This window comes from Rhipicephalus microplus, chromosome 2, assembly GCF_043290135.1.
Source record: "Rhipicephalus microplus isolate Deutch F79 chromosome 2, USDA_Rmic, whole genome shotgun sequence".
In the NCBI taxonomy this organism is placed as follows: domain Eukaryota; kingdom Metazoa; phylum Arthropoda; class Arachnida; order Ixodida; family Ixodidae; genus Rhipicephalus; species Rhipicephalus microplus.
This window is the reverse complement of record NC_134701.1, coordinates 209,323,724-209,340,624: the sequence shown is the minus strand read 5'-3', so window position 1 is coordinate 209,340,624 and position 16,901 is coordinate 209,323,724. Positions and strand designations below refer to the sequence as shown.

The window sequence follows — 16,901 nt, the reverse complement described above, 5'->3', positions numbered from 1 at the left end:
CCCTGGGCGGAAACCGGGAAATGTTTGAAGAAGCAAGTGGCCTCAAGTAAGTAATGTTTGAAAAAGGATATTGCCCTTCCCATATTGTTAGTTTGTAAAGTAGCAACGAGAGTAAGCGGACACAGATGATGACTATGAACACGCAACTATACCGAATATTGCAGTTCGCGACCGGGTCGACCGCCCAAGCGTTCCGGCATCCTGCTGGGCCTGGCGAGTGCCGCGCAGCACCACCAGGCGGCATCAGCGATGCCCGTCTTGCAGGCCATCAAGAAGTTGCGGCCGGACGGTGACTTTGCGTCCACCTACGCCAACGGAGAGGGCGCCTACGGTAAGAGAGAGAGAGATTGCGTGACTAGCGTCACACTTGCTCTTCGCTCAATTTTCTGCCGATGGGTGAATCTACATCCTGTTTTTCAAGAAGCAAGGCATGGGACCGGGGCTTTTAGACAATTTATTTATTTCTTGAATACTGCAGACCAAGAACTGGTCCAAGGAGGACAGGTACAAGAAGCAAGATATAAATAGAAAAACATATTTGATAACGTAAGAATATATCACGAGAAATGAAATAAAAACTCGCACTAACAGAACGCATAAAAGTTTACAAGTCAAAATATTACATGAAATAGCAACAGAGCACAAATCAACAGTGCCTATTTTAGATCTAAACAACCGAAAGTTGGCTGGGATCAGTCAGCCAGTTCCACTCTGACACAGTACGCGAAAAAAAAATAAAAACCTAAATGCGTTGGTTTTGGCAAAATACGGGGTTACCGATCACATTTACCGATCAAGTGCCAAGCAAATCATTGACTCGAGACACATTTTATTCTGCATGTGCTGTGTTATTACTGTGGTTAAGGTACTCGTTTATTCCTGACACGACAGTCACGGGATCGAGTCCGAGCCACGGCGGCCGCCTTTTTGATGACGGTGAAATTAGTGAGGCCCGCGTGTACTTAGATTTAGGTGCGCGTTGAAAAAACCACAGGTGGTCGAAACTCCGGAGCCACATATTACGGCGTTCCTCATAATCAGATCATGCAGGGTTTTGAGGTTGCTAAACCCGAACAAGTATTGCTTAATGAAAAAAAAAAGGTGAAGGAAAGAGACGTGAGGCAGAGATAAGAAAATGTTTGAACCTTACCGCGTAAGGAAAGACGGGTGATAGGTTTGTAACTACTCCGTTGTCAGCTCTCACCAACAAAGAATTCGTATATCTTGATATAACTCCAGACAATAAACAATTTAGTTAGATGAGGCAACTGTTGGTTGATTAGTTAAAGAGAGAAATGTCTATTGTGGCAAGAAAGATGTTAGTGGTGAATAGAGGAGGTGTTGTGACGGTAAATATTTGCTCTGTTGAGCCGGTTTCTGCGGATCCCTTGACTTGTATGTTTTTCCGCGAGTAAATTCTTAAGCGCCGTATCCTGTCTGTTTCGTTTGCTTTGTTCTACGTTATTTTTCTAGCAAATATAAAAATGCTTTCAGTCACAAATTACTACCGATCAGTTCAAGTCTCTTCGCTGTGCTATAAAAAATAAGCAACAAAAAGAAACGGTAGACGTAATCTCTTTCGCTTTTTGTTTTATAATCTTTAGAGTAGTTAACTTATTCATGTTGTTCACAATGACAATAAAAACCACGCAAAGCAGACAGACCGCGAAACCGGCATTTTCTACCACAAATTAACTGTTCTGTTTAACTTATGTGATTAACTATCAATGATTAAAAAAGAGGCTTAAGTGGGCGTAGGTGAAAACCCGACTGTTTAGAGTTAAACTTACATCACTCGTATTATCTGACCGTATTCACCCTGCTATTCTGTATCACTTTGCGCTACTCTATTCGTCCCTCGTTAGTCTGTTGCCGCCAGCCACGCAATATATACTCTGTTGAAATACGAGTCACAAGCTGTCGCTGTCTTACTCGGATACAACCAACCATTATATTTCTTTTGTACTACACGTTTTTGTTTGTATTTTGTATTTCCACTACTTCCTTTCCTTCACGTAATAGTTAGACCTGTAGAAATACAGTTTAACTGCGTTTTGAGCTGGTTCGTAGCTTTGGCGCAATCATATTTTGTTAATAGGACAACTTTATGAAAAACTGACATGAGTGGTTTAACGTCCCCAAACCACCAAATGATTATGAGAGACGAACTTTATAAAAAAAACTAAGAAAAATCATGAACAAAGATTCGAGCGAGTTGAAATTCGACATCACGCTCCAGAAGGACTGTGATGAATCATTACCTTCACGCAAATAATGATGTTTGCTTTGGTAATGATAAAGTAGACAGGCCACGTGTAGGGGAGCGAAGATAAAAGTTACATATCATCTGAGTGAGCTTGTCGAACACTGTAGTCATACTGCAGTACATTGAATTAAAGTTAATTACATCACCTTGCAGCACTTTAAATGTCAATAGGCACCATGCCAACAGACGCCTGTCATGTACAGCCTCGGCCACGTCTGCGCAGAGCGTGTGAGAAGCTGGATTTTGCCCCGCGGGGTGACACCTTGAGGCAATTTCAGGTTCTGACACGGCCAGCCTGACTACTAGGTAGGCTGATGTAGTACTTCTGACGCAGTGTGTCAGGAGCATGCATGCTCCGGACACGCTACTTCAGAGCCCGAAACTGCCTCAATGTGTCACGCCGCAGAGCAAGAACCGGCTGCTCACATACTTTACACAGACGTGACCCGAGGCATTACATGCTTCTCTGCACAAAGAAAGGGAATTGAAGGCATAAAGGCGGTAGAAGCCGGATGCCAGCAAGAGAGAGAGAAATACTGAGATGGTGGTATGTATGCATGTCAAACCGTAATGGCTTTCATGGGATTCACTTCACAGTTTATAAATTAAGCTAAAGTCCTCGAAGAACATGGTCTAAAATTTCAAAATTCGATTTGGCTGCGGAGGAGTATAGGCATAGTTTCAAGTAATTTCGTGAGATCTGGCGTTACTTGGGAAGTTGAGCATATTACACTGTGATGACAAGTCATTTATTATTGGCAGTCTAACATCTAACGAAGAAGAAGTTGCTTATACCGAGCGCTACGTAGACACGCATTCATGTCCCTTGATTTATTTTTGTCTGTGCATTTTTATGGCGCTGATAAACGCTTTACATTTCAAATGTGGTCCCAGACGACTCAGTAGACAAGACCACGCTGCTGCTGAACTGCCTGCGGCAGCAGATGGCCGACCCATTGGGACGCGGCCAGGTCCAGCCTGGTGTACAGTCAATGATGGCCAATGGAAGACCAGAGAGCGTGGGAAGCCGCAACGATGCCTCGTCCACGCCATCGCTCGAGCACCAGCGGACCGTACCGTTGTCGCACAAAACGTGAGTGCATTCACGGGACCTTTGTCACTGAGTGAATGCACGTGCTTGAACGCCCTTAAAAACGTCCCGTTGATAAGGATACTTTGGTAGTAGTCATGGTTTCTTTTGTGGCGTAAGTTATTGGCCCGAAACAACAGCCAATCTAGTGGCGCAGTTGTCCGCCCTTCAGTAATGCATGTTGCTGGGCAAGTCGGTCATACATCAGTGACGCAACTAAACAAGATCCTGCTCAAAGGTAATACGAACAAACTCGTTCACTTCCTCGTTCGTGTTTACTTCGCGCAATACATTCTTTAGAGGTGTCTGGCCCTGCTGATGTTGGGTGTCTGTCGCAGCTACCACACACATTGAGAGAAATAAAGCAGGATTTGAGAAGGGTTTCAGCCGGGGATTTCTGCTTGGCCAGCAAGTGTTCTACCACAGAGCCATGCCACTTTTTTATTGCAGACTTTGACATCTGAAGTCACTGGTTACACGCATGACACGCGCAACTTCTTTAAACTTTTTGTGATAAAGATCTTATACGAGCTGTATTTACGGTGAGTAAGGGAAGTAAATAAACCCCTGTGAAAAAAAAAAAGAGGTGGGATTGTGGCGTGGTGTAGGGGGAGAAGGGGAGGCAGCCCTTGCTAGTGTGCCTCCTGGAGATTCATCTTTCAAACATCATACAATCGAATTGCTCGATTGTTTAGTATAGTGCATTCAACTTAACGCCTCTTTATTTTGTGGTGTTCCTCTGCATTCACTACTTCTCAGCTATGTGTGACTATTGAAATCGCCTCTGCCGCTTCACCGGTTTTAGCGAATACTCAATATAACAAACAATCAATTTACGTGAGCTGAAAACGAATGCTAACCATTAACTTTCTTTGATAAATGATTTTAGTTTTATGTAGATGAACATAACCCTCTGTTACGAGATGAAAAGGTTCGTAGCAGCGCCTCCCCCCCTCCCCCTTCTCTCCCTACAGTGATGTTTCGTACTACGCCGAGGAATTCCCATTTAAAGACATGAAAACTCCTTATTTCGGGGATTTTCTCCTGCAAACGTTGACGAAATCCCCAGCATATTTCCGCGCACAACATTACTGATTTCTGATCCCATTCATGCACACACGTATTATAATTACACGAGTCTCACGTACCGGCGACTTTCGAAATCATGACTTGCCCCTCCGCTGTCGCACAGCAAAAGCATAATTTTATTATTTCAAACACTGTAAGCACACTGCGAATTCTTGGCTTCAAGTTTGACACCAATTGTGAACTAGAAATCACTCCACGTAAACATCAGAAACAAATCTCAAAGGCTATGCTTGCGTGGTGCATGCGCTAGAACCGATTAGAGCAGATGAAGGCCCACTGTTACCGCTAATTATCGGCCGTAATTGGATAATTTAGCCATTCCTGGAATTCCCTGAAATGTCACAAAGATTTCCTATTCCCTTTGGCTCAAAATTACAGGTGAAAATTGTCTGAAAAAGAAAAAAATTCCCTGCACGGAACATCACTCCCTAATATGTCAATGTAAAGGGCTTACTTTACGCCTCCTCCAAGTCGCAGCGCCCCTCTTCCTATTATGTCAATGTGTGGGGCTGACTGCTTTCTCCTTTTAGGTGACTAGAGTGAAGGTGCCCCCCCCCCCCCCATGCGCATGCCTATGCTATTTTGCTGTGACCGCTGGCACAACCTGAAGGATGAGCACTCACCTTTCCTCAAACATCACATTTGTAATGGCGCTCCGCACACATTTTCCGAGCCTGTTGATCTGACACACTGCGTGTGTCTCGCAGCACGTGCACGGAAGCTTGAGAGAACTGAAATTACGAAGAAAGCTGTTTAAGGTTTGCGATAGAAGTGCATTGTAAATGAGTGTTGTACTTATAGGTATACATATGCTTAACACTTATTCCCGATGTGAGACGAAGAAGAAAGAAAGCAGAGCTAGTTCCTATTGTTCCACATTTAATAATATACGACACAAGCATATCACTTTGTGCGAACGCTATACTGAATGGGGACACTGCTTGAGTTACCTGGCGGAAAAACAAACAAACACGACCGATTCTAATTATGTAATTCGTATACATACAAAATACTTTCCGGCTATTTCACCTGTGAGCAAAAAACAATGTTTTACCCAACCAAGAAAACGATGCAACTTCGGTTGCATTCGATGCATTGTTCACTCTTGGCTTCACACGAAAAATGTGAGAGCAACCGAGCAACGAGATGTCCATACCAGGCGTCGTTCGTCGAAGTAGGGCTATTTGCGCATAAAAATAACTATATTGTAGGCGGGATAGACAAAAGCAAGTATTTCTGAACACGACAAAATTTTTGCATGAAAAAATATAAACACTCTAGTCCAGACCAAGTTAGATTTGCGATTCAGCGGGTAAGCATCGGTCGATATTTTTTAGTTATTGCGTCACATAGCGAAATTCGCAGTGTTGTACGCTTCGGTAGGCTTTTCGATACGCCCTCGTCGGCGAAGAAAAGTGTTCTGGCGTTGAAATAGTCAAACTATAATTACAGCGGTTTGAAAACGTCGTTCTGCGAGCCTTTATATGCCATCCCAACAGAAAGGAAATAAATCTCTCTCCTCAAGGCGACTCATTCGGTGGCTGACTGGTAAACTTCAAGATAATCGTTCCCAACAACCTCGCATGGCTTTACCGTCAATTTGTCGGGCTGGTTTTATAATATCTCCCAATAACAAAAAAACGTATAGTGGGCATAATTACTCGAATAAATTACTAGTAGTGCGTGTTTCTTACTCGGAATTATTCAATTGAAAGAACGCACAATGAAAATTTTGCATCCATTGAAATGTAAAATAAGCATTTTTTATCCTTTGAAATGTGGCCACCGCCACCAGGACTTGATCCCTTGACCTTCATATGAGGACTTGAGCATCACAACTTATAGACCACCAACGTCACGCACGTCACCTTAACAGGACGTGCGTGGCGTCACGTTAAGGCGACCTGAAGTTATGCGTATTCATTTACGTCATTTTTTTCTTTCACATCTGTGTTTGGACAGTGCTGCGGGACCACCAGAGCTTGTCATGGACGACAGCTGCTACATGGCCGTGGATCAAGGACGCGCCGAGGCCAAGACTCCCGGCGGAGATGGTCGAAGTGAGTGAGCTTTGCAGTGCCTCTAGGAAGTTGGGTTCATTAAGTCAGCTAGTTCGCTCTCAAGAACTAAAAAAAATGTCGCCGAGGATTGCGTTACTGCCTAATGCAAATTATGAGTGGAGTTGTTTGAGTGTCACTCATTGTTAAAAAATAACTGGCTGAAATAATTTTGTGGTTTACATTAGAAAGAGAACACCGCCAGCAGCGTGACTCACATGTACAATTATCGTGCAGCCTATTTCACATCAACCGCCGCAGACGAAGCATGACACGCCGCTCTCGCTAACAGCAAAGCCACGGAAGGCAGCGTGTGGGCGCGTTCCACTACAGCCTCCGCAGACAGGCGTGGTGCGCTTTATTTCTATATACCGTATCGGTGGACGCCCTCAACGCACGTCTTAATGATGACGTCATCGGCGACCACACGACGGGGAGCCCTACTGTGGCGCCATGGGTGGCACTGCCACGCAACCTGTCATCTCGCCAATGACGCTCCTTCCTCGCGCTCTAGCAGGAACTGTTGGACGAGTCGTACTTTTTCTGCAGCAAAGAGGATTTCCAATATGGCTGCACTTTGTTGTGATTTTTTCAAAAAATGTCCTTGCACTTTCCTCACTATCGCCATATTTCACCCTCCACTGCGCATCGCATTTGCTTTCTTTCGTACTCGTTTGCTCTGCTGCTCAACGCAGGAACGGGAGCCTAATACCTGCTCTATAAAACGTTATTCCCCACCGATAAGGCGGGAACAAACAGCGCTATATACACATGACGGTGATAAAAAATAGTCTGCTGGGAAATATACAGAAGTTTCGCGCAAGACCAACATAAACACAGCATCTGCGCATAGACAGCAAATAAGTCATATCTACGTATGTCTAGCGCTGTTTGTTCCAACATCCTATAACCAACCAGTCCAGTTTGGTACACTCCCCCATTAACCATCCACCAAAAGGCAGGATGTATCTACAAACACTTAGTTGGGTCCCACTGAACTAAAGTTGCTCATCGGCAGTGACATTGCATAAGCGATCCAGGAAAGACGAGTTAAAACACGCGAAAAACTAATCTTGCATCAAGCAGGTGGAGGCAATTGCTCAATACAGGCTGATATACAATGTAATCAAGCTCTCAAAGCTTACTACGCCATGAAAGATTGGCATGCAGTGGTGAGGTGAATGGCGTTTGCGATCTTTACTCGCACGCTGAGGTGAAATAACTTGTCCCGTGTCTCAGCAGACTACGCATACGAGGCGGCTGCCCAACACGCAAACTTGCCGCCGCAAGACCGCGGGGCCACGAGCGATGGATCCGGAAGAACTGGACAGCAAGGGGACGACAGTCCGGATGAAGGTACATTCGCAAACTCCTATAGCAATTTCGACAGCAGAATTGTCGTGGTCTAGGTTTGCCGTATGTCATAGATAAAAAAATTACCGTCATTGTGAACCGTCGCACGCTCAGTGACCACTCAGACATTCTGTACAGATGGTTTACAGGAATAGCGGAAGCTCCCGCTTCCTGTTTTTGCAGTCGCTTGCTACGGGCAGTTATATCTCAATTACAGTGATCTCCAATTAGCCGTATCTTCAGTGAGGTACATGCAACGAACGGCCGCAGTGCAACATAAAGAACTACGCTGGCATTCGCTTCCCATTCTCGTTTGCACTTTTGTCGAACCTTTGCGTTTAACTTGCACCTGCTTAGTGTAGCTGCGTCCTGAGGATAAGGAGTAGTGCCAAATGCCAAGCTTTTTTTTAATATGTCTCATCTCATGTGCTAGTTCTTTATAAAACGTTGATGTTATAGTTACGTTCGTTCATTCATTCATTCATTCATTCATTCATTCATTCCTTTCTGTCATAATTTGAGAAATTTCGTGCTGCCGTCCTTCGTCACCCAAACTTTCCGTGCAAGCAAAGTCGATCTGATACCGACTCTCGACATTCATGCACCACGTGACAGGTGAATCAAGCAAGGGCAGCTACTGCCGCGATGAGCTGATTGGCCCCGGCGAGGCGGCCGCTACTCCGCCAATCACGGGCTTCCCGGAGTCGCTGCAGGAGGCCGCTCTGCTGCGCGCTTACGACGTGTACTCCATGGAGGCCCTGCTGAGGAACATCCAGGCACTGCTGCGCGTGGCCGCCGACGGCGCCAGGCACCACGAGAGACAGGTGTCCCTAGAAAAAGGTGCGCTCGTCTCTGGATTCCTGCCCTCTGTTTCTGCTGGCGCACCTCGTCTAAAGTTCGAGTATGAACCAACAACTGCGAGAAAGTTCTGTGCACCCTCTCTTCCACGAGCTGGAGCCAGCGCGGGAGGGGTGGAGAGGCGGAAAGTAGTACCCTAACATATTCCCCTCCACCACCATTTTGAAGAGCTAAAATGAAATCCGATAGATAGTTCAATCAGGACCTCTCTCGGTGTAGTTGTGAATGTTGCGCGAAGTACGAATCTTTATTTCCATACTTTCTCTCTATATAGTTTATTTCACTAATACAACAGTACACGGAAGACTACGAGGGTCACTTGGTGCTTCACACTCTGTCAATGAATCGATTCATTCTGCTATCGCTTCACTCACCTTGCAACACCTTGAGATCAATGCTCCACAATTACAACACCTTTCCTCTCAAGCGTGCACTGTTGCAACATTATGATTTTGACAACTAAGCCATCTTTACAGGCGCTAATAGGCACATCTTGGGGCAATCTTATAGTTATTTCATTATTATAATATCGCATACATTACTTTTAGCGTCACTTCATGCTTTCCACTCAGTCAAACAACCAATTAGTTTTCCTTTCTTTTGACCCGCCTTGCAGTGCTTTGAGAATGCTCCTTAACAACCCGCTAGCACACCCGCGGCGATGAGCGGCCCTCTCAGAGAGGGAGTGAAAGGGGATGAATAGACTTCAAGGATCTATTGGTTTCTTTTCACTAAGTCACTTCAGGAATTTGAATAAAGGAGAAAAAGTCACACTTTGGCATCATCTGCAAATGAAAACGTACGTCACACGAACAATACTCCACAGACTCGACCTGGATTTCTCACCCCACTTTCTGCACTGTGGCCTTAAGGACTATAATTTTGAACGTATGCTCTCGTTCTGCCCCTTTGACTCGGGGCCGGAGCTGCCAGACAAGACCTCCTGGGAGACTGCCACGCGCAGTGCGGAACTGAACAACCAACTGCTGACCGTCCACAGGGCCCGTGACGTCGCCGAGAGGCTCCACCTCCAGGCACCATCCTGAGTGGAGCCACCTGGCTGGGCTAGCGGGGTCTCTGATCATGTCCACTCTTCGGCACTTTTGGACCAAGATAAACTTCACTCAATCACCCACTCACTCACTCACCCACTCACCCACTCACTCACCCACTCACAACGTCTTGCCTGTAAAGCGTGCATCACTGCAGTAGTACACTTACAACAGCAAAGCCTTCTTTACAGGCGCCAATAGGCACCATTGGGGGCAACGTTAGAGTGTTTACATGCACAACAAATATAGTGACAAATAACGCGGTCCAAAATCAAGTTATTTTTTTGTGAATTTTATATACAGCCGAGCTAGGGATGGAGATTCTACGTGAACGTGAGCTGCGAGAAAAGGTGGAGAAGCAACTCGCTGAGGAACAGAAGTTTCGAGGTGAGCTAGACGATTTCACATTTTAATGTTACGTTATCAATTAAAAAAACTGTTCTCAATATTGAGTATGAATGAGCAAGCAAGTGTGTATCTGTGTTTGGGATTATTTACACATGTGTGCTCGTGAACGCCAGTCAGTCATCAGTTTCCTCTCCTTTCTTTATTTTTATTTGGCCACAATTAACTCAGGTTGATCGCCATACTGTTCGCTAGGATACGCGAAATCATAATTACATTTAGGTCAAATAAAGACAGTGTTAATCTCGTAAGAAAATATGACCTGTATTAGCCAGCACCATGTGGAATATACACGATTTATTATAATTCAGCTAATGCATGGCAACATTGCCTTACACTTTTCGATAGCAAGACAAAAATATTAATCATTTAACCCTAACTCTTGCATTACCAATTACAAGCCAGCGCAAGCTAGCGCTATTAAAATGCTTGTAGAGTGAGACCTAAAATGCTAAAACAATCACTAATCGCGTAAAATCATATCAGGACACGCCTCCACGAGTATTAACTCCATTGGGGATCGCTTAGGAGGACCACTACCACTTGAAAACCCTATGAAACGTGTGACAAAGCTTGCGCAAGATCCTAGTACTACAACCCGTGCACATTGCCGACTTTTCCGTCATAGTGCTGTACCAGCGGCGCCTGCGGAGGGAGCGGCGGTCACGACGCAAGGTTCAGGAGCAGCTCCAAAACGAGATAAAGCGCAGGCTCAAGGCCGAGGAAAGCCTGCGCGACTCCTCGACCGACAACGTGCGCTTTGTGGCTGGTCAGTACATACATTTTGTCCTTTCGGCGCTTTAGACTCGAGCGCTTCGAAATCACCATCTAATGCAACCACATCGTTATTGATTTTGTTTTACACAAGTTATTGTTGCCGATATAAACTGCCTTCGTCGCATTTGCTAGCTTTATCCTTATTAATAATCTCCTTCGAGTACGTCGTGCTAGCGTGCACATTAAATGGATATAAAATGAAAACAATAGGTCGAGATAGATGTAAGGTCTACCCGTCAAGAAAAAAAATGTTGTAGTGTTCTGTCTGCGGTATATCGCTTTATTGCTCAGAAAGAAATTCTCTGATTTGTTGCTGATGTCATAGTTGCGGTTTTCATGCTACGATTATCAAATACTAGCGTGTAAACGTCGCTTCATATCTGTTGAATAAAGTGTTGTTTAATGTTCAATGAAATCAAATGTACTTCATTTTATTCGCTTCACGCTCTTTTTTTCGTGTTTGATTTATGTATATATACTTATAATACCATCTTAATTGACATCAGAATCAGATTTCGTCAAATTTATGCCATTTATCGTTCTTCTAATGCCACTTTGCACATTCAATACTGAGGCATTCAGAACAAAAGATAGAGAATTTTACGAGACCGTTATAAATTTTTATGACCATTTGCCCAGGCGTTTTCTGCTGAAATGTAGGAGTTACTATCCCAGTAGCTTAATACAATGTTAATTAACATAATGCAGAGAAGCGTCATGCATTGCTCCTTGCTCTGTTGTTATTAGACAAATACATTGAAGTGCTTTCTCATTTTTTACAATATTCGCACAGAGTCAATGGAATCAAAGGACGGTTCAGACCCGGAATTCAGACTAGATGCCGAACAAAAGATGCATGGTAAGCAAATGTCTCCAGAGCCTCCTCTTTGTCGGCGCTTGTACAACAAACGCCATATTCGAATACGCAAAGGGTGCCAATATAAGCTGTAATAATTCACCAACCTTTTCCAAATACAGTAACCAAACTTTATACCGCATGTTGCGTGGAAAACATATTACAGAATTAGAGGGCAATCATACAGTGCTCGTATTCAACACCAGCTCGGCAATCGCTAAGGTGGTCCTGTGCGGAACGACGCGTCTCTGAACACCCACGCAAAACGTTTTCTCTCCTATTCAGAGGTGCACCATCGGCATACGTTTTATACGCTGCTGCGTTCATAAACGTTGATATGTGTGACGGGTCAATAAAAGCGCTTACGACAAGGCCAGAAGAGCAGGCATCCGCACAGTGGCATGCATAGACATCACCGAAAGATGAGAAAGACAAGTAAGAATGCAACGAGGCTTCACACGCTCCATTTAGCCAAAGTACACCCAACAGTTCTTTGCGTTCCATTGTTTGGGAAATTGTCCATTATGTAGATTTGTGGGAGAACGTAACGTATACAAGTGACTGTTCGAGCCTGCAGTTGGTACATGAACTTGTACAGTCACCATCGGGGTTAGAAACATTGCAGGCCAATAAAGAGGAAATTAACATTTGTTGTAGGACCAACATTCCATACTATTTTGCTGTTGGGTGTACGCTTGTTCGGTCTTGAATGGGTAGGACACCGCCTCGAGTGCTTGTATGAAGTCTTACCTTCGTGAATATATTTATAACGGATTCACATTTTCCTCGCATCTTTCACGTCTTTCTCGTAACCATTTTCCTGTTTTTTTTCATGATATCCGTCATGTACGCCTCCTTCTCCTCTTCCTAATTATCTTGATCCATCTATTTTAAAGTTTTCTTCGGAATGATTTTCTTCTTTTCCTCGCTATAAACTTCCCATCATTCTTAATTTTCTTCGTTCTCATTTCTTTCTCGCATCATCTACTCGACTTCCTTATCTCTCTGTCTGCTTTTGAAAGCGATAGTCTATCTTGGGATAGTTGAACACAGACATTTGGTCTGTCTGTAGGTCTGTCTACCTGTCCCACAATTCAGCCACCCGGCCAAAGTTAAAGCATTTTCTCAACGCCCAGCTATATTGAACTGGTGGCTGCGTTCATATTTGTGATCATAGTCAATTTAACAAAACTAATTTTACGCATATCTGAGGCGCATCATCAATACATACGTATTTGGTGGTGTGTTCTTTTACTATTAAAACACGCAGACACGCAATTAAATAAGGACCCCATTGTTTCTTAGGCAGCGTCGAAAATGCGACGATGAAAATGCGACATAGCACGAAAAAGCCTCCTGCCGACGATATGGTGCAGCCACTTGGTAGTGGTTCTGGGTTCTGCACAAGCTCACATTTCCCCGACGCCACTGCTAGATGGCGTCCATATTTCACGCATATCCATATATCTCACGTATATCAGACCAGAACTCGTGTAGTACGGCCGGCAAAAAACTATCGTCCTTCGACGGCATTTGCAGCGAAGAACGCAGATCCAGGGCCAATTTTTCGCATTCGCGAAATCCAATCGGTACTACATCCACAGTCACTTGCTATGCAATCAACCATTCGTATCTGTATTCCATACAACCGTGTGTGTCTCGCCCAATTTCAGATTGCGCCATGTCTGTCTACGCTCCGGAACCACCACGGTGCAGCAGCCCCGGGAGGTAGCGCGGTCGCGACGGCGAGCGGTTCTCGCCGCTGGACGGCGTTGGCGGCGCCTCCTCGTCCGCTTGAAAGCGGCACCGCTCACTTCCGGGGTCGGCTAGGAACGACACCTCGCGGAAAGCAACTAAACTTCGTTATATATAGCGATCGAGTTCTGAGCCAAGAGGAGCTGCTACAGTGACGAGCGTGGAAGCACATCTGCCGTCGTTGTACGCCAGGAAGAACGGCAAGTCCTCGCTTCTGTTTCTTCGTAGTTTGTCAATAAAACATCATTAGCCTTCGCTGCAGAATCAGAAATTCTCAAGTCTTTACTGGTATTATTGTGTCGCTGGTATGCAAGATTTTTTTCTTTCTGAGCCATCTGGCCGCTTAGCGCGTGACAATGGCTCAGTGGGCTGTGCCGAACATATGGGTTTCAGGATTGTCAATTTTGTTTAGTTATTCTGCAATAACACAATAGCACAAGCGTGGATAGAGCTACGCGATAGGTATATCGAAGGCTGTGTTCCTGGCACCTTAAGGTGAAGAAAAGCCAGAGCGCACACCTCTTATGCTCTGTAACCTTCAGTATATCATATAAGCCGTGCTGCATTACACTTTAGGTACAGTCAAGCTTTAGTGGCTTCGCGAATACATCTGACCAAAAAAATATTTGACATTCCTCTTGGCAGTGTATTACGCCATTTCAATCCGTGCCATGTTTGTATACTGTAAGTACTTACGGAAAGAAACGCGGTCCGAAATCGAAACACAACACCCACGTGACGTTAGTACTCAAGAGAATCACACCTTGTCGATGCTAATGTGATCAGGTACGCAATTATCGTAAACATTTGAGTGTATCTGCCTTACGAGCCAGTGCTTTCCTCAGAGCAAAGGAGATAGGTGGGCTCTTCTATCTCTGCTTTGGCCCCATTTGTCGTCCCCGCTCGCGCTCTTTTGCCTACGTGTAAAACACCATGCAGCTGGGATGTTATCGATTAGGACATTACACAAAACATGGCAGCCAGTGGCGTAAGGGGGGGGGGGGGATGTTTTGAATGCGGTAATTATAATAGCGCTTCAGAATATTGTTTCTACAGCCAATTTTTGTTCGCCCGTAGAAACTCTCAGCTCGTAGATGGCCTGCTTTGCAGGCCATGATGCACAGATGAAGGCGTGCTAAGGCTGGTTCCCACTCTTATCAATATCTCCTCTCGGAGGGAGCAGTGATTTTTTTTCTTTAAGCTGACGTCGAAAATGACCGCGTTGGAACAGAGAAACCAAACACCAAACAACGTATATTGAAATACAAAGAAGATGCGTACCATCGAGGAAGAAAAATTAAGAACCGAACAGAAGTTCGTAGATGGTGCACGCCCTTTAATTTTGTATTTCAGTAAGCATGTACCAACTATCCCAACAAAAAGCTTTACTACCAAGAAATGTGCTTCGTTTTGCCCTTATTTATCAAATTTGACTCAAGTATGCAGCCCAGTGCCATTATTCATGAGTGATAAGCCCATCTTCGATTCAATATGTATTCTCCACGATTAGGTTTGCGATAGATTAATGACTTCATTTACACTTCTTTTTTTTGTTTTAACCAGCCGTAATGGGCAATATGGGTATACCGTAACGCAAATGTAAAACTTGAGTTGCGTTTTCTTTTTAATGCAGCTCTTCTTAGTTACAGTCATTGTAAACTTTGTGTACCACGGGCAAATACTCAGTTTACACTCAATTGTCACGTCGATATATTATATCATTTTTGTTAATTCGGCCCGGATAAATCAACATATTAAGAGCGCAGCATAGCGAAAAGCCGCTGTCACTAAAAGTGACAAGCAACCCGTTGAGCATAAACTGAGACGAGAGTTTTGTTTTCTTTTCCTAGTATTTTCTTAAAATATACAAATATTCTAAGGCTACTTTGAGTTCCTAATTATGATTTTAGACTCATCATTACAACAGGTTAATGAAGTTCAAAAAAGTTAACTGCTGGGCGAGTTAGTGCGTTGAGATAGAAACCATCGTGAGAGCGCAACGAAACACGACACACGGAAAGAGACAGGCGAGGACAGGCGCAAACTACCAACTGGCTTTATTCACGGAAGAACCACACTTCTATACATCCACACCCTGCGCCTCTCTTCGTCTGTCTCTTTCTGTGTGTCATGTTCTGTTGCACTCTCACCATGGTTCCCGGGGTTAATGAAGATTTAAGGTACCCAAAAAGCCTTGTTGTACTATCTAGATGCGAAAGAAATCGGGGTAACCTGAATTCGCCTTAACAACCAGGAAGTAGCAAAGCAAAAAAAAAAAAAAATACGTGACATCTTTTGTCGAAACTCCCGCTGAAAAACTTGCAAGTTGTCAGTTGTGTGTACGTGACAAAAGACCTGCCTCTCGCGATCTTAAAGACATTCCGCTGCGGTGCCCAAATTTACGCCTCAATTCACTTTATTATACGAAAACAGCCCCCGCCCTACGGCAAGGGGCGCCGAAAACGAAACGAAGCGACAATAAAGAGGGCTGTTTGTACGTGCCCGGCAACTCGCCTACGCCGCCGAGTCGTTCTTCTACAGCCGCTGTCGAGCATCCTTCAGAGCTAAGGCGGAGCCACGGGCGAGAGCGCGCGACAGAGGTAAACTTCTCGACAAAGATGTCGTCGTACTTAATCAACGCTATGCCCCAACAAGAACACCAAACGGAGGTTCCCCGAAACAAAACAACAAAGCATCGCGTTCTCCTCTGCCGACAGGAGAAAGTACAGCGGTCCGGAATTAAGAGAAAGCAGCGGCGGCGCGATGCCGTCGAAACTCGAGCGCACGGCCTCGAGATCAAAGGGGACTGTCAGGCCTTTTTCTCCCGCACTGCAACCACCGTCGAGTTGTTGTTCGTCGCGAGGAAAAAAAAAAAAAGCTAAGCGCACCTGAGGAGGTGTGGCGCTGCTAGCATAGCCAGCCACTTGCCGACTCGTTGCTAATTGCATTGCTCGCTGCCGCCCTCTGTCGCAACTCGAATAAACTAACTCGCCGACGTTCCTTCTCGGTTATCGTTCGGTTCGCATGTATAATGATAGCGCGGGGGAAGAGGAGGAGAGGCGGGGGAGAAGATGATCGGACGCGAGTCGGAGAGTCACACCGTGCTCGACGCATTAAACGCGGAGCGGCAAGCGAAACGGTACGGGGCGAGGAAAATCCAATTGGCCGAGACGAGTCGTCGTTGTAATTGTGAGACGGGGCGATGATCCCGATTCGGACTGACGTGTCGGCGGCTCTCTTTTGAGTCGAGCTCGCCGATGGGATTAGCGCGAGACCGGTCTCTGCTGCTTCGACTCCGGTTACGAATGAGAGAGGGCAGCAATTAGCCCGGCTTAAGGGAGTC

General features: G+C 45.1%; 1 protein-coding gene across 1 annotated transcript in view; it reads left to right on the top strand.

Annotated features, from left to right (window-relative positions):
* LOC119169584 (dachshund homolog 1-like) overlaps positions 1-13,726 on the top strand; it is a 29,333-nt gene extending 15,607 nt beyond the window's left edge. The window contains exons 3-11 of the mRNA XM_075884695.1: positions 165-331; positions 3,161-3,359; positions 6,408-6,505; positions 7,742-7,858; positions 8,471-8,695; positions 10,069-10,152; positions 10,799-10,939; positions 11,741-11,806; positions 13,477-13,726. Of these exons, the coding sequence (XP_075740810.1) occupies positions 165-331; positions 3,161-3,359; positions 6,408-6,505; positions 7,742-7,858; positions 8,471-8,695; positions 10,069-10,152; positions 10,799-10,939; positions 11,741-11,806; positions 13,477-13,535 (1,156 nt within the window). The 3' untranslated portion in view covers positions 13,536-13,726. The remainder of the gene's footprint in view (positions 1-164; positions 332-3,160; positions 3,360-6,407; positions 6,506-7,741; positions 7,859-8,470; positions 8,696-10,068; positions 10,153-10,798; positions 10,940-11,740; positions 11,807-13,476) is intronic.
* The last annotated feature ends 3,175 nt before the right edge of the window (positions 13,727-16,901 follow it).